Source organism: Arachis ipaensis, chromosome B9 (genome assembly GCF_059453495.1).
Source record: "Arachis ipaensis isolate K30076 ecotype BB chromosome B9, ASM5945349v1, whole genome shotgun sequence".
NCBI classification, from domain to species: domain Eukaryota; kingdom Viridiplantae; phylum Streptophyta; class Magnoliopsida; order Fabales; family Fabaceae; genus Arachis; species Arachis ipaensis.
The window spans coordinates 86,118,044-86,141,645 of NC_142444.1; the positions used below are offsets into that span (position 1 = coordinate 86,118,044).

The 23,602-nt window shown below is 34.7% G+C and overlaps 1 protein-coding gene across 2 annotated transcripts; it reads left to right on the forward strand.

Annotated features, from left to right (window-relative positions):
- Positions 1-14,243: 14,243 nt before the first annotated feature.
- On the forward strand, positions 14,244-22,377 carry LOC107618371 (phosphoribosylaminoimidazole carboxylase, putative / AIR carboxylase). 2 transcript variants are annotated; one of them, XM_016320410.3, is made up of 19 exons: positions 14,244-14,364; positions 14,682-14,968; positions 15,122-15,158; positions 15,468-15,763; positions 16,276-16,491; positions 16,579-16,690; positions 16,993-17,055; positions 17,148-17,286; positions 17,495-17,550; positions 18,088-18,161; positions 18,292-18,439; positions 18,587-18,760; positions 19,168-19,255; positions 19,353-19,469; positions 20,264-20,361; positions 20,445-20,562; positions 20,647-20,741; positions 21,287-21,393; positions 21,533-22,377. In XM_016320410.3, the coding sequence occupies exons 4-19, from the start codon at positions 15,540-15,542 to the stop codon at positions 21,624-21,626; spliced, it is 1,923 nt and encodes a 640-aa protein (XP_016175896.1). In that variant the 5' UTR covers positions 14,244-14,364; positions 14,682-14,968; positions 15,122-15,158; positions 15,468-15,539; the 3' UTR covers positions 21,627-22,377. The 2 variants fall into 2 exon arrangements, with proteins under 2 accessions (XP_016175896.1, XP_016175897.1); XM_016320411.3 differs by lacking the exons at positions 14,244-14,364; positions 16,993-17,055 and having other exon boundaries at positions 14,688-14,968.
- Positions 22,378-23,602: the final 1,225 nt, after the last annotated feature.

The window sequence follows — 23,602 nt, forward strand, 5'->3', positions numbered from 1 at the left end:
GATGCCTTTATATAGGCTTTTTACAAAATGAAAATGAAAATAAAATTGAAATTAAAAATAAATTATAATTTAAATGAAATTCCTCATCTAATTGATCCTTGTGCCTTTGAGTGATGTTAATTGGGCTTTGCTTGCTTTGGATTTGAGGAAGAGTGGACCTGGTTGGCTTTGGTTTAATTGGTTTGGAGCATGGGCCAAGCTTGGTTCAAGTTGGTTTGGTGTGGGACACCTCCCAGGGCAATGCTCGGCTCTCACCAAGAGTGCAGCATTGGTGCTTGTTTCCTTGGCCTTGCTTCGTTGCATGCAACTATGCTCCCTGGCTGTGTCAATGTAGCGCTCAGCTCTCCCCAAGAGCGCAGCATCCTTGCTTCCTTGGTGAGGTATCCGTGTTCAAGCCTTGGGGGTTGCACTCTTGCCCAACTTCCTTGCATTTTCTTTGGGAGAGAGCACAACAATGCTCTCCAAGAGAGCGCTGTGCTCTCCAAGTGAGGCTCCAGCTTTGCTTTGGAGTGAGGCTCCAGCTTCGAACCTTGGTGGAAGCATTGGCTGATTTTTTTGCTTGTTTTTGGCCCTTAAAGATGTATTTCACTCGTGTCCCAATTTCATGCCAAACATAGATTTCCATATATCGTTGGAAAGCTCTAAATGTCAGCTTTCCAACGCAACTAGAACCACATCAATCGGACATTCGTAGCTCAAGTTATAGCCCTTTGAAAGAGGCATGGTCATGCTGTGAGTGCCCAAGTTTTAACTTAGCGAAAATTTTGCTTCCAAGCTCATTTTTGCATCACGATAATGCTCTGCTCTTGGCAAGAGCTGAGCTTTGTGTGCTGATTGCCAATCTCCTTTAATTTAGTCATGGGCCACGCTTTTAAAAGCGTGGCCTAAGGCTCCAAAGTGTGCTCCAACTTCAAAGTGTGTCCCAAAGCTCTTGTTTTCTCCTTTTTAGCTTATTTTGTGCTTCTTTGCCTCTTTTTCTTCTTATTTCCTACAAGATTTATAAAATTAAAAGTTCAACGAAATATACCAATTAAGCACAAAAGCATTCAATATTTAAGCACAAATCATCAATTTCTTGTATGAAAAAGCATAGAAAAACATGACATGATGACATGTCATCAACGCGCATAGGCATAGGTACACTCATCTCCTCCTTATAACCCCATATTTACCCACTCTTACCATTTATCCTCAAAAGAATGTATATCATATATATTTTGATAGCAAAATAAAAATGGGAAGGCGAAAATTAGAGTGGGAGTGACGGAGAGGGAGAGTCCGAACCAGAGGGAGCCAGAGGATGAGAAGGAGAGGAGAGGGGAAGGAAGAGGCGTGGCCGGTGATGAACACAGCCACCGTCGCCGCTGTCTGACCTTCCACCAGAGAAAGCCACACCACCAAACCCTAGCCGTCATAGAGGAGAGGGTGATCGAAGTAGAGAAGCACCGCGTGAAGGAGGGAAGTTCCATCGCCGCCGCTGCTGTTAGTGGAAGCTGCTACCACCGCAGGGGGGAAACGAACATGGAAGAAGAGGTTTCATTGATGCTGTCACAGAGGAAGAGGGCGAGACTTGTGTGAGAGAGTGACGCACCCAGGAGGGACCATTCCTCTGCCGCTGCCGCTGCCGGAATCTCTGGTTGCCGCTATCATTAATGGTGAGTCAGTTAAACCCTAGCCATCAGAACCACCATCTCTAAGCCCTTATCACTCTATAAATACACTGTACCTGCCTCTGATGTTCTTGACTATATTGTGTTTGTTGGAGTTTGTCTCAATTGGAGCCATTGGTGAAGGTGTTGCTGTTGCCAGAAGCCAACGCTGGGGATGTTGTTGGTTCTGATTCTATTATCTTGGTACTGGTCTGATCTTTTCCTTGGGATTGGTCCATTTGCACGCTCTTTTTTTTGTCACTGCTATAGTTGTCATATTCTTTTTTTAATTCAATTTTAGTTTTTGCTTTGTCTTGAATTGCCAGGGCTGTTTCTGCCCTTGATTACATTAGATTCAAAATTCTTGTCCTGCCACAACCATCATCATTGCCGCGAAATTAAAGCTGTTGCTGCTATTAGAGTTGTGGTTGATGCTGTTATCCTCGCGTTAGAACCTAGAGGGTTGTTGCATTTCCAATTTTGTGTGGTTAATGCGACATCGAGGTAGGGGTTTAAAACGATTTCAATTTAAGAATGCCTACAAGGTTTATTGAATAACTACAAATAGATTTAATACCTGTGAGTAATTGACTGATTATATGAATATTGAATTATGGCTAAAATTGTGATTGGAATGGTTGAGATTGTGATTTGAAATTGTTGATTAGTGATATTGATTGATTATGTGGATTGGGAATTGTTTGATGACTAATTGTTGAGAATTCCTGAATTTTAATGGGTTATGTTGGATTTGTTGCCATTGAGCTATTATTTGGTATATTGTAATGTTAATGAACTTGGTTGGTGGTTGATTTGGAATTGGTTTTGAGGGGTATTGAAGGGTTGGATTTTGAATACTAAATGGTTTGCTGAAAATCAGGTTCTCTTGAAATTAAACGGCAACTTTGAAAGTGAATCAGTGACTCTATAGTGACTGAAATGATAAGAATTTGAATGTTAAGTAAATTATATTAAGTATAATTGTGAAAATTTAATTTTGAAGGTTTCGTATCAACTAGAGAATTAGTTATGATTTTTCAAAGTTGAATTCTAAAATATGATTTTCTGCATAATTTCTAAACTAAGTCAGCAACTTTGAAAAGTTATAACTAATTATGTAATGATCGGAATTGTATGAGGCTAAGTCTGGGCTAAACTTGGGAATATAAGGAAATAAACTGGAAAATTTGGGACCTTTTTATTAAATATACAATTTATGGCATATTTTTAAAATTTAGGTTGTTAAATCTGTCTTGCAGCAGAAAAGGTTAAACAGGGCAGCAAATTGTTTGTCTTGCTGCGACTTCTACGGGTTGATTTTTGGAGTGAAACCAATTTTGTTATAAAATTTTATTAACTTTCTTTATTTCTCTAAAACTTCAGAATTTTAGGAGTTGAGGATTGGGAGTTGTGAATTTTTGAATATTGGTGGTCAAAGCTGAAAAGAAACAGATTTCAGCAAGCTATGCACCAACTTCCAATGCTTGTAACTCTTAAAATTGAATAGCAATTGGGTTGCAACCAAGACACACTTGTTTCTGGATGAGCTAGGAATTTCCAAACCAAAATTTAGTTTAATTTGAGTTTTTTAATAAAAGTTGTTCAAATTGGAAAGTACCAAGCTTGTTGGTTTCTAAAACAGATTCTGACTCATTTTTACTTAACTTCCAGGTTATCTAACTTCTTCATTAAAAATGGTATTAACTCAGAACCAATAGAAAAAGGAACCAGGATGAGTAAAGTTGTACTACATTAATTTTTAAATTCATTGGATTTAACTTGGATTTTATATTGAATTTTGAATATCACATGCTGCTACTGTTTTTTTGGGTTTACGCACTGCAGAGAAGTCACAGTTTTTCCTCTATTCCTAAGGTTAGAGAAACCAGAAAATTATGATCTTTGATTTGTTACAAAGCTTATTTCAAGATGAACGCCTAAACATAAAGTTTGCACAATTTCGAGTTTATTTGCTATATTAAAAACAAAAAAGAAGATAGAGTGTTGAGAATGTCTGAGTGAGAGTTATAAGTTCATAAAATTAAAGATGAACCTTAGCGTCATAGGGCTGATTCAATGTTGGAATTTGTTTGATTCTGAATTGATTTAATATTGGAGAGGTTGAAAAGAGTTTGGTAAATTGTTTGGTTGGGACCCGTAAGGGTGGCTAAGTCCTATTTTTAAAGGAGATTATGTCCAAGTTTTTATAAAAGTATAAGGACTTAATCAAAATCAATATTTAAGGCTTATTTAATGATAATAACTTCAATGATTCTTTTAAGAAGAGATTATTTGGTATACGAGATTTTTGGCAAGGGCGTGGGTCTTGTCCCGCTTGCGTATTTGTAATTAGTAAAGAAAAAGGAAAGATGTAAAGTTTGTATAGTATGATTGAACAGAGGAAGAAAGTGGTACTGCATAAGAATATGAAAGTGATGATGAATAATGAGAATGATAATGAATGTTGGTAATAAGAATGCTTATGTGATGATCTGCTGCATTGAGGCAGTTAGATAGATAGTGGTGCGACCACTGAGAATGCTTTCCTGCGGTACAGATCCATATTTTAATTCTGTAAGGCAGAAGGGTTATTTCCTGCTACAGAAGTACCGTGACCACCTATTCCATTTCTGTAGTGGCAGAGGGGTTATTTCCTGTATACAGAAGGTGTGTCGGCGTACATCCCTGCAGTGGCAGATGTGTTATTTCCTGTGTGCAGTGGACCCTGTGGTGGCAGAGGGGTTATTTCCTGTACACATGGGTATAGCCAACAGGAAAGCCATATCCGGCTAGTAATGCTGGGTTACGTCGGGAGCGGGTTGAAACCGACAGATGAGCTCATTACCTGCACTAGGACTAGACATTCGTCATATGCATCTATGTGACATTGTTTGGGTGTGTATATTGTAATTGGTTTGCCTAAGTGAATAATTATGTTAACTGCTAATTGCTATACTTGATATAATTGCTCTTGATTGTGTTTGAACCTCATTACTTGTGTTTGTAACTGATTGGTTGGGTTGTGGTGAATTGGGTGTTGGTTGAATTGCTTGGGCCTGAGGTCGTGATTGAGTTGTATTTGAGGTTTAGTAAGTATGAAAGATTGAGCTGGTTTAGCATAGACTTAATGAACCTATGCTTGGAACAGATTAGTCATTCATACGGCCTAGGAAAGCTTTCCAAGATTTTTATAAAGGAAAATATGGGTTTAGAATTTTGGATAATTAACTGATGCTTTATATGATTTTGGATTTTTGAATGTTATGCCGTTGGTTTTTAAAATAAAAGGTTTATAAGGCGAGTAAAGATCACTGCAAATAAAAACAGTTTTCTTTTAAATATTTCTAAATGAAATTAACTATTTGCATTTTATTCTTTACTTTCATGGCATTCTCTATCTCTACTGAGAACATGTGGTTTGGTTCGCACCCCCAAATTTTCCACCCTTTCAGTGACATAGGTTTGAAGACATAATTTGAAGCTACGAGCGATTAGTAGGTTTTCTTTATGGTTTTACTTGCTTTCATAGAGTCCCCTCGCTGTTATCCCTTGAGATTTTATTTTACATAGAGGGGTAGGTTTAGTATATTGTATTTGAATTTCATTTGGTTTCTTTTGTATAAGAATTATTATGAATAATATTTATGTGATTATTATTTGTTGGAAATCTTTGAAACATGACTTTAATGAATAAAACCAAAATTTTCTGACATTTTCTTAAAATTGAAACGCGAACTTGATACAAAGGCTCGATAATTAAGTAGTTAATACTAGAGAAGGTTACGTAATGTTCTTTCTAGTAGAAATACCCTGACTTAAGCAAGGTATTTTGCTAGACGGGACGTTACATTTGGCTCAACTCTGGGCCAAACCTTTAACACTAACGCTCGGTTTTCCATTTCTAGTGTATTTCTAAGAGGTTTGACCGTTCTCACTGTTTTTCGCGCAGTACCGGGTAGACTTGAACCGGTTCAACTGGTTTGACTGCCGGTTCGTGATTTTTTACGATTTTTTGCAGAAAATACATTTTCTGACTCGAAAGGACCTACTGAGTTCAAAAATCATATCTAAATCCCCAAATTCTCATACTAACTTTCCGGAATTTAATTTGGGCATTTAAATGATTTTATCCGTGAAAAATTCGGTTCTTACAAAGAACATGGGTGGTTGTCAGGCACGCGGTCTTAGTATGAAGAACGAAGATGATTGTCACAGGTCATCCCATTCATCAAGTTGAAGAACGAAGATACATCTTAGAATTGAATCAAACACGGACTGAAGAGAAATAGTAATACTTTTATTAATCCATAAAACTCAGCAGGGCTCCTCCAACGAACCTAGGAGGTTTAGAAACTCATACTGATAGAAAATACAATGTGAAAAACGAAATATGGGAGATCTCCCTTTGAAGATCGTGTAAACGTTCGTTAAATACTAAGTTAATGACTAAGGATTACATAAGAAATGGTAAAACAGTCTTTTAGTGCTAAAATCCACTTCTAGGGCCCACTTGGTGAGTGTTTGGGCTGAGCTTTGATGAGATCCACGTGCTAGGTGGCCTCTAGGGCATTGAACACTGGCTAGGGGGTCCTCTTTGGGCGTTTAGACGCTGGTCTCCTCCTTGTGGGCACTAGACGCCTGGACTGGGGTAGGAGGCTGACGTTGGACGCCAGTTTTGGGCCTTCAATTCTGAATCAAAGTATGGAGTATTATACATTACTGGAAAGCTCTGGAAGTCATCCTTCCATATCCATTGAGAACGCTCTATTTGAAATTCTATAGCTCTATAAAAGCTCTTCCAAGTGCAAGGAGGTCAGATCCGGACAGCATCTGCATTGATTTCTCTGTCTCTGAATCAGACTTTTGCTCCAACTTCTCAATTTCAGCCAGAAAATACCTTAAATTACACAAAAACACAAAAACTCAAAGTAAAATCCAAAAATGTAAAATTTTACACTAAAACTTATGAAAACTTAATAAAAATTAAACAAAACATGCTAAAAACTATATGAAAATGATGCCAAAAAATGTATAAAATATCCGCTCATCAGTAACAATTTGAAGCTGGCGCCTAACTTGGAGTGGCGCCTAACTTCATGTGGGTCTACTCTCTGGCGTCTAACTCCCTGGCAACAGTGCCAAAAACTTGGTGTGGAATTTACAACCCACAAACTAACCGTCAAGTGCACCGGGTCGTACCAAGTAGTACCTCAAGTGAATGAGGGTCGATCCCACGAGGATTGATGGACTAAGCAACAACGATTGCGTGATTTACTTAGTTAGACAAACGGAAAATGGTGTTTTGAGAGTTCAATTGCATCAAACAGTAAATTCAGAAAATTAGAAAGTAAGCAGTAAATGGGTTGTGAAATATATGTGTAAAACAGTTAAGGTTTCAGAGATATTTATTTTCCGGATTAAGTTTTCTTACCAACTATTTTAATCATGCAATATTTAATTCATGGCAAACTATATGTGACTAAACCCTAATTCCTCAGACCCTTTTAGTCTCCTCTAACCTTCATCAACCGCCAATTCCTTTGTCACTTGATTCCAATTAGAGGGTTAAGTTCAAGACTAGTTTATGTGCTATAGAAACCCTAATTATCCAAATATAAGCGGATTATATGCATGTATCCCATTAAGTCCAGATAATTAGTGATTTAGGAAAATTTGTTTTCAAGATGTTGTTCAGGTAAATTGCTTTTCCAAGGTTTACAGGAACTCAATTAGAATAAGGGTCATACTTCCGTTCCACTCAGATTCATAAGGTGAAGAACGAAAACAATTCTTGAAATTGAAATTAAAACATTAATTAAAATAGAAGATAATAGTATCAATCTATACCAAAAATAGAGCTCTTAACCTTAACAGTGGAGGTTTAGTTGCTCATGGTTCAGAGAGAAAACTAGAATTCTGTAAAATTGTAAAGTGCAGAATGAGGTAAGAGATAAGAGAGAAGATCCCGAAGGGCTAATTCTTTTCCCTTTTATATCTAATCCTAATTAATGTAAAATATATTTTCTAAAACTAAATAATATCTTTTTCTATTTATAAATAAATTAAAGTTTTAAATCAAAATTAAATAATGTCTTCATTGAAGCCTTGATGAGCGTGGTGACCATTGCAAATCATTGAGCTGGCGCCTAACTTGGAAAATCCCAAGTTATGCGCCACTATAGCAGCATGCTTTGAGGCGTCCTTTTTGTCTTTTCCAAGTTAGGCACCACGAATGCAGCATACAACTCGCGTAGATCCTTCTTCTGGCACCCAACTTGGAAAAAGCCAAGTTGGGCGCCAGTATGGCTGAGCATGCTATAAAAGAAGTGTATACTATTATACATCGAAAGTTATGGAAGTTAGCTTTCCAATGCCATTAAAATCACATCAATTGGACATCTGTAGGTCAAGTTATTTTTGTTGGAGTGCAAGGAGGTCATGGTTGACAGCATCATTCACTTTCTTCTCTTCTTCTCCAAAAACTCCATCAATTCCATCCGAATGCTACCTGAAATAAATAAAATTGCACACAACTCAAAGTAGAATTTAGAGTGACTAAAAAGTATTTAAATCTTGATTAAATTTACAAATTCGAATGCAAATTCACTAGGAAAAGATAGGAAAGATGCTCACGCATCAACATGCAAACCAAATAGTACCATTCTGTATGTGTGAGATCCTCCGGAGACAGTGCTGCTAAAGGCCTTTTGGTTTGAGGAATGGCTTCTACAGCTTTGAGAGACTTGTATAACTCTCGAAGCTGCTCACTCCGATGCAACCCTATCTGATCAGAATTGAGTTTCACTCCTTGACTTGTTTTCCTTGTCTTAATGTCTCCATTGTAATATCCTTCCCCCCAACTCAACACCCTGCTAAATAGGCATGATGAATAGAAAGAAATTTATTTTGAATAGTAGTATTATTGAATTATGGTGTTGTCTAAGAAGCTATTGTATTGAGTTGTTCACATTAGAGAAGAAGAAGAAGAAGAAGAAGAAGAAGAAGAAGAAGAAGAAGAAGAAGAAGAAGAAGAAGAAGAAGAAGAAGAAGAAGAAGAAGAAGAAAAAACAAGTCATGATGTGTCTCGTCATATGAAGTCCATTGAGGTATTTTCACAAACAAAACATATTCAAGAAACAGAAAATGAAAAAAAATCACAAAACAAAACTGAAACTCTAGGAAACAATTAGTTAGAAGTTAGTACCCGGGTTGGGTAAATGAAGTAGAACAGAATATTGCATAGCTCCACTGGATGCTTCTCACAGACAAAGCAAGATGTTCTTTGAAGTTCTCCAGCAACATTTCTCATTCTTTGGGTTCAGGAAAACATTAATCAGTGTTATGGTGAGGGTTGAAATAGAGAAACAAAAAGGGATTAAATCCGTACCTTCTTGTGTTATAGTGAGGGTTGAGCGCCGATTGAGGGAGAGGTAGCGATGATTCAGTCAATGTCAACGGAGGTAAGATTTGAGCGGGAGAGAGCAAGCGCCAATGGAGGCCTTGCGAGCGAAAGTGAGCGCTGACAGAGGGCGCGCCAATGGAGGGTGCGCCGACGGAGGCAACACCGATTGAAGTTTCCAAGAGTTGAGAAAGAGAGATAAAGGGTTGCGAGAGAAGGATAGAGGGTTGCAAGTTGAGAGCGGGCTACGAGCTGAAAGATGAAGATGGATTCTCAGTCATGAAGAGGGCTGCGAGCTGAGAGGGCTACGAGCTAAGAGAGGGCTGCGAAGGTTTAGGGTTCTTAGCTGAGTGATGAAGAGGATTCGAGGGTTTGGGTTCTCACTTCTAAGTGAGGGCTGTTTTGAGTGATGGATGTTCTGAAAAAGAAATTAAGTGTTTGAGTGAGAAATTAAATTTCAAGTGGGAACCGATCGCCACGTTTTTTTTAGGCTCCCAAATAATTAGAGGATATAGGAACGCTTTACAAACTAGCCACGCTTTAAAAGCGTACCTGTTTCCCTCTATGGCCACGCTTTTGAACTGTGATAAAAAAAAGGGTGGCCAAATCATAAATCAGTGGCCACCCTCATAAAAGCGTGGCCAAATCACAAATCAGTGGCTACCCTCATAAAAGCGTGGCCATTGACCACTTTTGGCCACGTTTTTAAAGTGTGGCAAGAAAAAAGTGTACCAATAGGCCCTTTTTCTTGTAGTGTAGTCAAAGTTTTGATCTTCTTCCCTTGTGCATAACCGACCAAGGCTCGGAAGAGTCTTATGCCTTTCATTAAATAACTCGTGGAAGTAGCTCTTCCACCTTTCATTGATCCGATCTAGATTAAATAACACTATTCTAAACTCTTTTATGTATATTTGTATATGTTATGATGACTATAATAATAATTACGGTGATTTTATAATTTTAATATCAAAACTAAAAAAAATTAAGTAGAACTTACTTATTAACAGAAGCTTCTTCTGTTTGAGTTTTCGAAGGGACAGAGGTAAATGTTTTTTGTTGTTTTATCTCTTCCACAAGAAAACTTGGAAGAGTAATTGCAACTATGATGAAGGTAAACAAGAAAGGATTTAATGTTGAATGATTAGAATAGGAAAGTAAATTGAAAATCTGCACTAAATTAAAGCAGCACATTGATTAGAATAGGATAGTAAATTGGAAAACTTACGTAGCCTGAGATTGAGATTGAATTTCTTCTTAAACCACAAGGATTTGTTGTTGAGAATCAGGTGTTTGGCTACTGATAATTAAAAAAAAAATCTGTGACAATAATTAAACAAAAATTATTACCTAAATTTAAAAGACCAACATAAGTATTTCAACTTACATAGTTGGAAGTTGTAAACTCTATTTTTCTCTTTTTTCATGCCATTTTTTCTTCTAAAAATTGTAACTGGGGATTCAGGGGTATTTTTTCTAATAAAAAAGATACGAAATTAAAATCGTCAACCAATATATTCTAATTAAAAGCAGAAAAAGTAAATAAATGTTAAGAAGAATTACTTGGTATTGGTCGCTGCATTTACAGACTGTGCCAAGCTCGTCTGTGTTTGTAAGTTAGGTTCACTTTCGCTGGACAAATTTATAGTCGGTAGTCTAAGCAAAAAAATAAATATTATTAAGTAAAACCAAAGAAATTACAGGAGGTTTTAGGAAAAGTTAGCAGAGAAAGAAAAAGAACTTTATATAAGAAACATAATCTTACGTTTGCAATAAATCATATCATGCGTCCACCGAGTCACGATCATCTAGAGCAACATTTGTTTTTCAGCACCGTCATTTTTCTTTTCATTCCTTTTTCTTCTTGTGACAATTCGTACAAAAAGTTTTGATTTTAAAATCAGGATGAACCATAATTAAAAAATAAATGAACCGAAATTTTTAATGATTTGAACATACAATCCATGTTCGAAAACAAGCAGAGAAACAAACAGTCAAGTGAAGCATATGTATATAACTAACTTAACAAGCACACATGAACAATTTCAGCAAATCCAAGTGAAACTAAACCAAATGAACCTCAAATAAACTTAGAAATGAACTGAAATTATCAATACTTATCAAATAATCAGGTGAACCTCAATTAATTCACAAATAAATCGAAATTATTTTAGATTTGAACAAGCAGTAAAAAAGACTCAATCAATAAAAACATAATATATATTTATAACAACAAAATAATCATTTCTGAATCTTACTCGTCTTCGGATTCAGTTTCACTTTCCGAATCTGTCTGAACAATCTTCCTTTTTTGCTTTGTTTTTTCGCCACTCTTTGCAGTTGTTTTCTTTTCTTTGGCAGTGTTTTCTCCATTTCTTCTTCTTCTCTGCAACACATACAAAAAAATTTTGTTAAAATAATTATATAAAACTTTAAATAAATAGATAGTTTTCGATAAGTGATTGTGAGAATTATAATCAGATTCAAAAAAAGTTACTTCTTCTGAAGACGAGTGCAAGATGACAAATTTCTTTTTTTTCTTTCTTCTTTTCCTTCGTTTTCTCCTTCTTTTCTTCTATCTCTTCCCCCTAGATTCTGCTCTTTTCATAATCCTTTAAAATAGAAACTTATTTAGTTAGCACAATAATTTAGAAGCATCTGAACCGGAATTTCAAGAGAAATAATTTTTTTTATATACCATTTCATTGTTTGCCTCAAAAGCAATCTAGTCAACCAGTCTCCTCCATGTCCAGTACGCCACCCATCGTGGCCCGGGAGCGTCATGTGCTTCTGGATGAGGGAACTTCGTTTCATGAAAATATATTAACATTAACACAAAGACGCAGCCGTCAATGGAAAGTTTGCGTCCTGCTCTCTGGGCTTTGATCCCCTTGATTAGGAAGCTCAACACATGAGACGCCCAATTCCATAGTCGGACTGTCTCCACATGAAGGGCAGGCAGTTTATGGTCCGGGGAGACTGTGCTTACTTTTGTCGACAACAAGAAGCATTTCTGGACGAAGACGATGAAAGTCGCCTTGAATTTCAACAAGTTTTCCTCCCCTTTAACACTCATATCAATCACAGATTTTGTCAAAGATGCGAAAGTAGCACCTTTGAAGCTATCAACAATCTCATTCTGCTACTCATTTAGTTTGTTGTACACAACTTTTTCAGGAAAATGATCCCCTATAATATTTTAATATAAACAAATCAGTAAAAAAGGCTCAATTTTTTTTCTGTATCCAAATGAACCTCAAATAAACTAAAGAATGAATCGAAATTATTTAAGGAATAAATTTTTTTGTCAATACTGAATGAATGAACTGAAATATTTTAATATAAATAAATTAATATAAAAATAACAAAAAGATCAAAAAGAAAAATACAAATGTAAAAGATGGAAAGTATAATACCGCCTGAATTTAGGCCCAGCTCATCTCCAATCTTGGCAGGGGTTATATAGATTTTGCCATAGTGAGTGTCCAAGAATCCATGATAGAGATCAAAGCAAAGAATTAGTTCCCTCAATAACTTGTGCAAGACATTCAATTCTGGAATATGTCTAAGTGCACCGAATCCCATTTCTTCAACAATAGTTTTCTTTTCTCACTCAATTCAGTCAACACCCTAGCTATCGATCTTGTTGAGCATCTCAAATCGTGAGTTTTCTGCAAGGATTTGAAACATTATATTATGATATATTTATGATACAAAATAGAGTTGATTTAATGTGTATATGCTTATATTATAATGCGGCTTCTCCTTTTTTGAGATGGTCATCTTTTTTATTTTTGCTATAAGGAATAAAAAATTTGGTCAATACTTAACAGGTGAACCTCACTTAATTCACATATGAACCGAATTTGGTTCAGATTTGAACAAAAACTAACAAAACAATCTCATATAAACAAGTTCAGCAAATTCAAGCGAAACCAAATTATATGAACATAAATTAAACTAAGAAATGAACCTAAATTTCTTAAGGAATAACAAATTGGGTTAATACTTAACAGTAGCATCAAATGAACCTCACTCAATTCACAAATGAACTAAATTTGGTTCAAATTCGAACCAAAAGTCATAAAGAGTTAATCAACAAGAAAAACACATTCAATTTATTAATTTAACAACAGCATTAAGTGAACCTCAATTAATTCACAAATGAAACGAATTTGATTCAGATTTGAACAAAAAACTAACCAAACAACCCCACATGAACAAGTTCAGCAAATTCAAGCAAAACCAGACCAAATGAACGTAAATTAAACTAAGAAATGAACTTAAATTTCTTAAAAAATAACAAATTTGGTCAATACTTAACAATAGTATCAAGTGAACCTAACTCAATTCACAAATGAACTAAATTTGGTTCAGATTTGAACAAAAAGTCATAAACATTCAATTAGCAAGAAAAGCAAATTCAATTCATTAATTTAACAACAGCATCAAGTGAACCTCATTTAATTCACAAATGAACCGAATTTGGTTTAGATTTGAACAAAAACTAACCAAACAACATCACATGAACAAGTTCAGCAAATTCAAGCAAAACCAAACCAAATGAATGTAAATTAAACTAAGAAATGAACTTAAATTTCTTAAGGAATAACAAATTTGGTCAATACTTAACAGTAGTATGAAGTGAACCTAACTCAATTCACAAATGAACTGAATTTGGTTCAGATTTGAACAAAACGTCATAAACATTCAATCAGCAAGAAAAACATATTTCAATTCATTTCTACATGCAAATGAATTTAATTAAACTAAGAGATGAACCGAATTATTTATCAAAACCAATAAGCTAACAACACGGTTTCATTCGATACCCTATTTACGAAGAAAAACAAGAAAAAATAGAATCAGAGAAGCTCAAGCTACTAAATGAACAAACTTGATCCGCTAAACCTTAAATCGAACTAAAAGAAACGCGAGATCTGCGAGAAATTAACTGAACATAATAACAATAGTTTTCTCAGTACTTTACGGAATCTTTATTTTTGTTTTTGGGTATTTTTGTTTGATGAATTTAAATATACCACCCCATTTTGTAGTAGTTTCTACAAAGAATTTGAAAGATTTTTAAGAAATTTTGAGAGAGATTTAAAATTTTTTTTGTTGCATGTTTGACTTAGAAGAATGAACGTGTTTTCATAATCTAGCGTGAATTGAAATAGTTTCGGATATGCTCTCATTAATGAGAGTGAATTTTTTAGTATTGAACCTACTTGGTTGAACTTAATACAAAAGTACTTGGATATTTAGTTGGGCTAAATATTTATTTGTTCTTTGTATTTAGTTACCAACTAAATTAGAGTCCATTTCGGAAGTTTCAAAAGTAACTTTTTGAACTTTTGACTTATGAAAAGTAGTAATATTAATGTTTAGTGTAATTTTCAAAACCAAATTGTAGCTTTATAAGAAACTATTTACGAGTTTATAGAAAAGTTAAAAAAAATAATTTCTCTCATAATACTACTATTTTTTACCATATTTTTATAAAATAAATACTTTTAAAACTAAAAATCCAAACACAAAATAATTTATTTATAAACTACTTTTAATATATTTATTTATTATTTAAATTATTTTTTCAAAATACCTAATGAATTTGTTTATCGAAACTGGCCTAGAAGCACACTCTTCCCACTTCCCATTTCCCACTCTTTAATTTCGGTTTTGCTCTCCCGCCTCTGAAATCGCTGCCGCCGCCGCTGTCGTCGTCTCCTACGCGACTCACTTGACAGCGCAACCGCAACATCTCTTCTCATTCTCGTTATTAGACGATTATTTAAAAAAAAAAAAAAAGAGAAAAGAAAAGACCAACCCGTGAAGACCTGTGAAGTGAAGTGAATAAATTCGTTGTGTGAAGCTCACTCTGAGCCACACTATTTTGCATCCATTCATAAAGTAAAGCAAAGTAAGCATCTGGTTCTGCAAATTTATTTTGTGATAACCAACGTAAATTCGTTTCAAAATTTCTATTTAATGTGTGCCTCACTTCATTATTCCCTAAAATTAAGAAAATTAACTGTATCGTTTATTGTTTTTCCCCCCTCGTCGCCGCCTCCAGCTTGCCGCCGAGCTCCTCCCTCTCTCTCGATCTGCAAGTAAGTTTACTGTTTGATATGAAATTGATGTTTGCTGTTTTTGATGTTTTGTGTGTTTGCTGTAAAAGTGATGCTTTTGTTACTTTGTTAGTTTGATGTTTTACTAAGTAAATTGGTAAATTTGAATGAAACCTGCCTACTTTATTAGTTTGCTGCAAAATTATAATCGATTTTTTTTTTTTAATTTTTTCCGGTTTTTTCATTTTTTTTTAATTTTTTTCAGAGATTATTGCTTTGTGCATTGTTCGTTGTATTGTGTGTTTATATTAAGAGGATTAAAGTTTTACCTTTTATTTTTTCGTTTATTAGGCTTTAGGCATACTCAGAGTGGAACAGGAAGGTGTGTGTTTTGTGCTGCAGAAACTTAGGTGAGGTTTGAGTATGCTTCAGAGTGTGCGCACCTTCTCCGGTTTTGGCTTCAGGCCTTGCCTTCATCATCATCATCCTTGTACCAAAGCAGCAGCAACAACAAGTAGTTCTTCAGCTATCTCACTTGGCTTCTTCATGGAGCAAACCTCTCTTCCTCCTTTTTCTTCTTTGAAGTTGAAGCACTCTCAGCAGGCCCAACTCATTTTCCAAGCATCACAAGATCCTGTTTCCCTAAGGTGCGTATTTTTTTATTTTTTATTTTATTTTTTTGATTATCTAGTTTCTCTGAGGTTGAGGTTGTTGCATTTTTATTAGGAATATGTATTTGCTAATGGGTGCGCTATCAGCAGTTGTTAATGTTACCAAAATTGAAACTTTTAATTGAGAGAAGGAAAAAAAAAAAATTGAAGTTACAAAGCTTACAGCAATTGAAAGTTTCAAAAGTTTTCAACATTGGGAACTTTTGGCCCTTTTTGTTGGTGGATTTTGTTTTAGGCTTGTTGTGAGAGTAGCCCTTTCAGAATTCAGATTTAGAGTATTAAGGCATATAAAAAAAATGTTCCTAGTCTTGACGTTTAGGAAGCTGAAAATGTCTGTAGACGATCAACAAAATTTTACCATGCCATGAGAACACATGATTGGATATCCGTGTAATATAAACAATATGTAGTCTTAAAGCATCTGAAACCAAAAATGTCGGTGGAAAGCTCAACAAATTTTTTATTGATGGTCTTGTGTATGTGTCTAGCAATGATGAATTGCCGGTCCGCGGACTGTCAGAAGTGATTGTTGGGGTTCTGGGAGGAGGCCAATTGGGTCGCATGTTATGTCAAGCTGCTTCTCAGATGGCAATCAAAGTCATAGTCCTAGATCCACAGGAGAACTGCCCTGCAAGTTCCCTGTCTTATCATCATATGGTTGGAAGCTTTGATGACAGTGCTACTGTCGAGGAATTCGCAAAGAGGTTTGTTTTATGCAGTATACGATAATTTTGAATACGTCATCTCCTTATTAGAAATAATCTGTATTTTCTGGTTTGGTTTGTGTTTAGGTGTGGAGTATTGACGGTTGAAATTGAACATGTTGATGTTGCTACATTGGAAAAGCTTGAGAAACAAGGAGTTGACTGCCAACCCAAAGCCTCTACTATAAGAATTATTCAGGTATTATCTAGGTTGATTCGGTGGCATTTTCTTGGTGTTCACTTATTGAATTAATAGACAAAATATGAACAATTTGATATTCCCACTTGATGCATAAAGTGTTGCAGTGGCATATCTTCAAAAATGTTCCACATTCATTCAGAACAGAACTGTTAACTTCTGTTCTAGAATTTGGTTCTATGATTTTGTCCTTTAAATAGATATGTTATATGATATTTTTAACAGATTATCATGTTGTTTTAAATTTATGTTAAAAAAGGATGTTATTTACTTTCAGTGATATGACCTTTAAAATGTTATAGGATAAGTATCTGCAAAAGGTTCATTTCTCACAGAATGGAATTCCACTTCCTGAATTTATGCAGGTCTGTGCTGCTTATCCTAGTTATAGTTAGAGTAGTACCTAAAAATTGGATCTTTAAGATCGTATACTGATGTGAGAATGTACATTGTACAGATAGATGACCTCGAAGGTGCCAAGAAAGTAGGGGAACTCTTTGGCTATCCTCTAATGATTAAGAGTAGGAGATTAGCTTATGATGGGCGAGGAAATGCTGTTGCTAAAACTGAAAATGAACTTCCCTCTGCTGTGGATGGTAATTGTTTTTTTCAATGTGTATCTTCTTTTCTTTCTTCGAGGGGAAACTTAGAATAAGTGAAATTGATCTTTGATTAATACTTATTATTAGCTCAAAGAAGATTTTTTTATTTTTTAATTTTTTTTTTAAATAAAAGGCCCTACCTGTTTATGTATGCATCGCATTAATTTTCTTTTTATTCTTTAACTCCTCCCAAACTTTGCAGCTCTTGGAGGATTCAGCCGAGGTTTATATGCTGAGAAATGGGCACCTTTTGTTAAGGTTATCTGTTAGTGACTTTTATTTTGATAATTTTCCGTTATTCACATATTGTATGTTGGAAAGTATATTGCTGGTTTTTAGTAATTAAGCCACCATATCTTGGACTTATGTATGTGTGATTTGCAATAAATTTTGAGTTTTTGTAGGATGCTTGTTTTATTATTAACTATGATTCTCATTCAGCTAACAGTGCCCTGATTTATATAATCCAGTAATCTCAACAGAATTTCCCTCTAAAAGTGAAAACAGTTTGTCTGTCAATGAAATGTAAATTATCATGAGATGTAACAAACTCATTCAATTCCAAAAATGTACTTGTATCACTTGCAAAATTCTCTTGCTGTTATATCTTTCCTGATATGTAGAATTAGGATTACGCTTCATAGTGTTCGTGCAATTTTAATTTGCAGTTACTAAAAGATGTATTTTAATTCACTGAAAACATTGTATAATTGTCATAACTTAAAACTTCTATTTTGTCAGGTCTTTTTGTATTTATGGATATTCTGACATTTTCTTTCTCCTATATAATTGCAGGAGCTAGCTGTGATTGTGGCAAGAGAAAGAAACAATTCTATTTCATGTTATCCTGTTGTTGAAACTATTCACAGGTAAGATGAAGAGTACTTACATGCTAGTAAGGAAGGTGTTGAATCATGAATGTTTTAGCAATATAAATGTTTTAGCAATGTAACACATCTGCCTTATACAATCTGCTTAGGGATTTACATTTTGTTTTAGGGACAATATATGTCACATAGTTAAGGCTCCAGCTAATGTGAAATGGAAGATTAGAGAGCGTGCTGCTGAAGTTGCATGCCGTGCTGTTAGATCACTAGAAGGTGCTGGTGTGTTTGCAGTTGAATTGTTCTTGACAGACGATGGACAGGTTTTGATATTATATTTTGATTTAGACAATATGATGTTATTTTCTTCTTGAAAGCGAAATTTGCTTTCTTTTACTGTTAAATCTTCTACTGCTGGAAAATGCATTGTATTTGTTTTTAATCCCTTATGGTGATGGTGCCTTTGACAGATTCTATTAAATGAAGTAGCTCCTAGACCTCACAATAGCGGGCATCATACAATTGAATCTTGCTATACCTCTCAATTTGAACAACATTTGCGCGCTGTTGTTGGTCTTCCACTTGGTGATTCCTCATTGAAAACTCTAGCTGCCATCATGTACAATATACTAGGTGAAGAAGAGGTTAGCCTTTCATTTCTTTTATTTTCCCTTTCCTTTTTCCTGCTCCAGTCCTTATTGCATATTTTAATACAAATGCTGGTCTATTGATGTTCCTGCTCTGGTGATAGAATATTTGAATGTAAATAAAAAATTAGATGAGTTATAGTATAGTTAAATTCTCTTATTTTCATAGACAAAAGATAAATTAGTTGGAAATTAAATGTTTGTTGGAATTTATGTTGGTCAAATTAGATGCAGAATCTTCTTTGTTTTCATGAATCTGAACAGAAATGGTTCTCATTTAATCTTGGTCCATAATCAATGATAGTTATGCACTTATAGGCTGTCGAATTCCTCCTTTAATTAATTTACGTTTTTTCTGAAGATCATTATGATATTTATTCATGAAATCTGGTTTATGAATATAGGGGGAGCTTGGTTTTCGTTTAGCTCATCAATTGATCAGAAGGGCATTGATTGTTCCTGGTGCTTCTGTTCATTGGTACGATAAACCAGGTGAACCTCTGGTTAAATATCAATTTCAGGTTGATCACTCCTAGCCTCCTCACTTATCAGCTATCACTGGTTGATTATTTGTATGACAATTTGTCAGAAATGAGAAAGCAAAGGAAGATGGGCCATATCACCATTGTTGGAAATTCTTTAGGAAATATTGAAAGTGATCTTGCTACAATAGTAGAAGGGAAAAGGTTAGATGACAAGTCTGCTGGTTAGTGACACAAACATCTTTTCACTTGTACGTTATTTTTGTATACATGTTAACCTTAGGTTGCTAGAGAAAGGATGATGGATGCTCTTCATAGTTAATTTCAATTTCTGTGATGGGTGTTCCATAAATATTATATAATATTACTTAAGTACTATGACTGCCTATATAACCAATTGAGTTTAACTTAGAATTTGTGCAATTTTCAAATATCCAGTAGTTGTGATTGTGTCAATTCTTTCACTTGTCTATACAAATATACACTGCTCATCCAGCCAAATGTATTTCCTTTCTATATTCCCTGTATATTTTCCATTTTTCATTGGATACTTGTCATTTTAGTGCCACAAAATAGATTCCTCAGTTTGTAATCACATTTTCTATTGTTTGACCAAATTTCAAATTTTATTTTAATATGTTTAAGTCATTTGGAACATGACATCGTCCTTTTCATGTTTTTTAGCATATTGGGAAAACAGTATAGTGGATCTGTGTATTATCCTATGGAAGAATTCTGAAAAAAATGATGAGTTCGAAATTACCCAGATTTTATTATGGCCAGAGAAATATGATATAATCACCCCTTCCCCCCCCCCCCCCCCCCAAAAAAAAACACATTTTTTCTAAAATACTTATTAGTTGGTGAATGACTGGAGAGTAGTACGATAAGATCATGGAACTAACATAAATTCACTAATTTTCTTCCTCTAATTGTCATTTATTTTGCAATAATCTTTGAAATGAAAATTTTTTTCATTTTGCACTTGGTTATTCTTTATTTTGTTTGTTGAATGTAGTAACTCCACGTGTGGGGATCATCATGGGTTCTGATTCAGATCTTCCTGTTATGAAGAGTGCTGCTGAGTTCTTGGAGATGTTTGATGTTCCTCATGAGGTCAAATTAATTAATTTCCTTTTTTTTTACTTGGGTGCTGTATGAAGATATTTTTCTTTATCTATGTCTGCATCAAATTTCAGGTAAGAATAGTGTCAGCTCATCGAACTCCGGAACTGATGTTTTCTTATGCCTCCTCTGCTCATGAACGAGGCATACAAGTTATTATTGCTGGCGCTGGTGGCGCAGCTCACTTGCCCGGTAAGCTATTTCAATTGAAATTTATATAAATTTCTTATATAGATCAATTGTCTTTTGGCATTAATTAAGCTTTTTGTATCTCAGGTATGGTTGCTGCTCTTACTCCTCTGCCTGTCGTAGGTGTTCCTGTGCGTGCTTCAACCCTAGATGGAATAGATTCACTCTTGTCAATTGTCCAGGTATATCTTTGTTTAAATTATATCTTACCAACATTTCTATGCTCTTCGTTATTTCTTTTTTATGCTTTCTAGTATTGCCTCTTGAAGATACAATAATATGTTATGTCATATTGCTTTTTTTTAAAGCTTCTGATGAATATTTGTTAATGCTAGTGAATGAAGATGCATGTTTGTTTTAGAAAACAACCTTGTAATCCGTTTTTAGAAGCAATTTTTGAAGAGCATGAAGATTTTTAAAGGGTGCAGTTCTTAGCGAGTTAAACAACTACTAGAAGCAGAACTGGTTGCTGAAAACCAGTGTAACTATGTAATTGAAGGTGGCTTTCATTTGCCACTTATTTACCTGCTGAAATCGCCTTGCTAATACATTTTTGTGTTTCCATTTCACCCCTTCGTCACATTCTGCCTGTTAGAAACAAATCCACTTGTCACATAATTCACATACTTTGTTTTGAGCAAGTAATCAAATGCAAGAAATGAATCTGGAAAGCAGAATCTTTGGATAATGTGCTCTAGCTGACTAATTGCTCTTCTTGGCCGTGCAGATGCCGAGAGGTGTCCCTGTCGCCACCGTTGCAGTCAACAATGCCACTAATGCTGGATTGCTCGCAGTGAGGATTTTAAGTGTTGCTGATGATAACCTTCGATCGAGGTTTGCTCCTTCAGCGTCTTCCTTTCTCTTAATATCTGTCATACAAAATTTGTTTAATGCAGTAACACTCACAAAAGAATAAAGTATTATAAATTATTTCATTTTTTCGCTTAATAATATAATGTGACGAATAATGCAGGATGAGCCAATACCTAGAAGACCAAAAGCAAATGGTATTGAAGAAAGGAGATAAGTTACAAAACGAAGGTTGGCAATCTTACTTAGATAGTTGAACCAGTCAATTTAGTGATTATTTTTCCATAGTCTGTTGTAATTTTTGTACTGCTACAAAGTTTTGACACGAGAAAATGTCATAATGAGGGTTTTCACATTTTAAATGTTAGAGGGCATCACTAATAAGTGGATTAAGGTTAATAGGTGCAACAATAGGAACAATAGAAAGAACTTAAAGGTTGTAATCTGAGTTAAAACCCGTCCTTTAAGTTTTTTTTGGTTGCTCACGGTATCCCTCAGCATGATAGGTCAAAGACTAATCCGTCACGAATTTGAGCGTCATTTAAGGATTTGACGCTAGTTAATGGATTGTTACATGCATAAGGTGAGATTTAAACATCTAATACTTGTTTACGTGGATGAATGAGCTGACCACTCGACCAACCTAAATTGGTTAGTCCTTTAAGTTTCTAATGCAATCAATTTATCAAAAATTCATACACAAGTTTGAGACCTCCGCACTCCGTTGGCATTGCCATCGACACGAACCTGGTCTATAGTGGCTTTTTGGCATTGTCATAAGATCACTACGCATACTAACTTTGGTTGGTCGAGTAGTTAGTTTATTCGTCTGTTTAAACAAGTGTTGGTAGATTTGAATCTATCTGGTGCATATAGCAAATTATTAAATGGAGTTTCGATTTACGACGGATTAATTTTCTCTGTTTGAGTTAATTTGGTTTTTGAATTTTATTATCGTGAAGCTAATCCTCTATAAATTTCATACAGATGATGGTATTGGGATGCTAATCTGAATATTAAAATATCACATGGAATACTGACATATTTTGACCATTCTATTTGTCATAATATTATTTGGTGACATGTCATCTAATAGGTTATTAATTTGGTGGCATCCTAATAACAATGTGAAGACGACTTGGAGACATTAATTCAATTCTTAACTAAAAAGCTTAAGTAACATTAATTAGCGATTACATCTTTAAAAACCAAATTGATTGCTATTTCAAATATTAACAAACAGTCTTGTACAACTAGGAGCCTCATTTCATGCACTTGGGTTTGAGAGCTCTTGCATTAGAGAATCTTAATAGGGTTATAACTAGTGGAAATGGACCGAGCTGCATCAAGTTATAGATTTGATGAGTCATATTGTAAATGGATGGTTTAAGTTTAGACTTGTTACTTTTTATAGGATTTTTTTAAGGATCGAATTCGATGTGTTTAAAGCCTGACAAGTCCAGTCTATTTAAAAAGTCTGTATCATAAATTATAATTTAAAACAAAACTTAAAAATTTTAAATTAACGTTAAATATATTTTAAAATTTATAATTCATAATTTGTAAAGCATAATTCATTTTTATATAAATTGTTAGTCATATATTATAGTTATGCTTACAATCTAAAAATTTTTTTTTTGAACAAAAAACTATAATTTTATAATTAACTAATCTTAACCATTGATTCTTTTTAGTTTTAAAGGTTATAGCCTAACCGTGTTAACTAATAGGTTTTACAAAAATCTTAAGTCTGATCTATTTAATAAAACAAATTGAGTTGAATCGAGTAAAAAATAAATCGAGTTACAAGCCCCTCATTGATAATCCGGTCCATTTTCATTTTTAGGTACAACTAGAATGACTAAGTTTTCAAGAGATCATCAAATATTTTACATTCTGCAAAACCCAAATGTAATTGCTTAATCGCGAAGGTTCTGATATTTCATATTTGGCCGTGAAATTAAAGTTGGTGACATGGTGTATAACTTTAACTTTAATGATTGATTTTGAATTTATCCATACGAGTCAGATATACAATTAATCCAATATCCAACCTAACCATTTTTCACTCTTAGAAAAGAGTCAAGTATGATGTCCAAAAAAAGAAAAGATATGAGTCAAGTCACCTACCAAGAAAACCAAGTGACATCCAAAAACAAAATAGAGCCGAGCCATATGTTATACGTGGAATAAGGAGTGCTGACTTATTTACTTTTCTGCTCAGATCTACTCA

What these genes read in the sequence shown, in the direction of transcription:
- LOC107618371 (XM_016320410.3), top strand. Translation starts at nt 15,540, where the DNA reads ATGCTTCAGAGTGTGCGCACCTTCTCCGGTTTTGGCTTCAGGCCTTGC. An exon ending in TCATTGGTACGATAAACCAG is followed by an intron (nt 19,256 to 19,352) that starts GTGAACCTCTGG and finishes ACAATTTGTCAG; the next exon opens with AAATGAGAAAGCAAAGGAAG. An exon ending in TGGCGCAGCTCACTTGCCCG is followed by an intron (nt 20,563 to 20,646) that starts GTAAGCTATTTC and finishes TTTGTATCTCAG; the next exon opens with GTATGGTTGCTGCTCTTACT.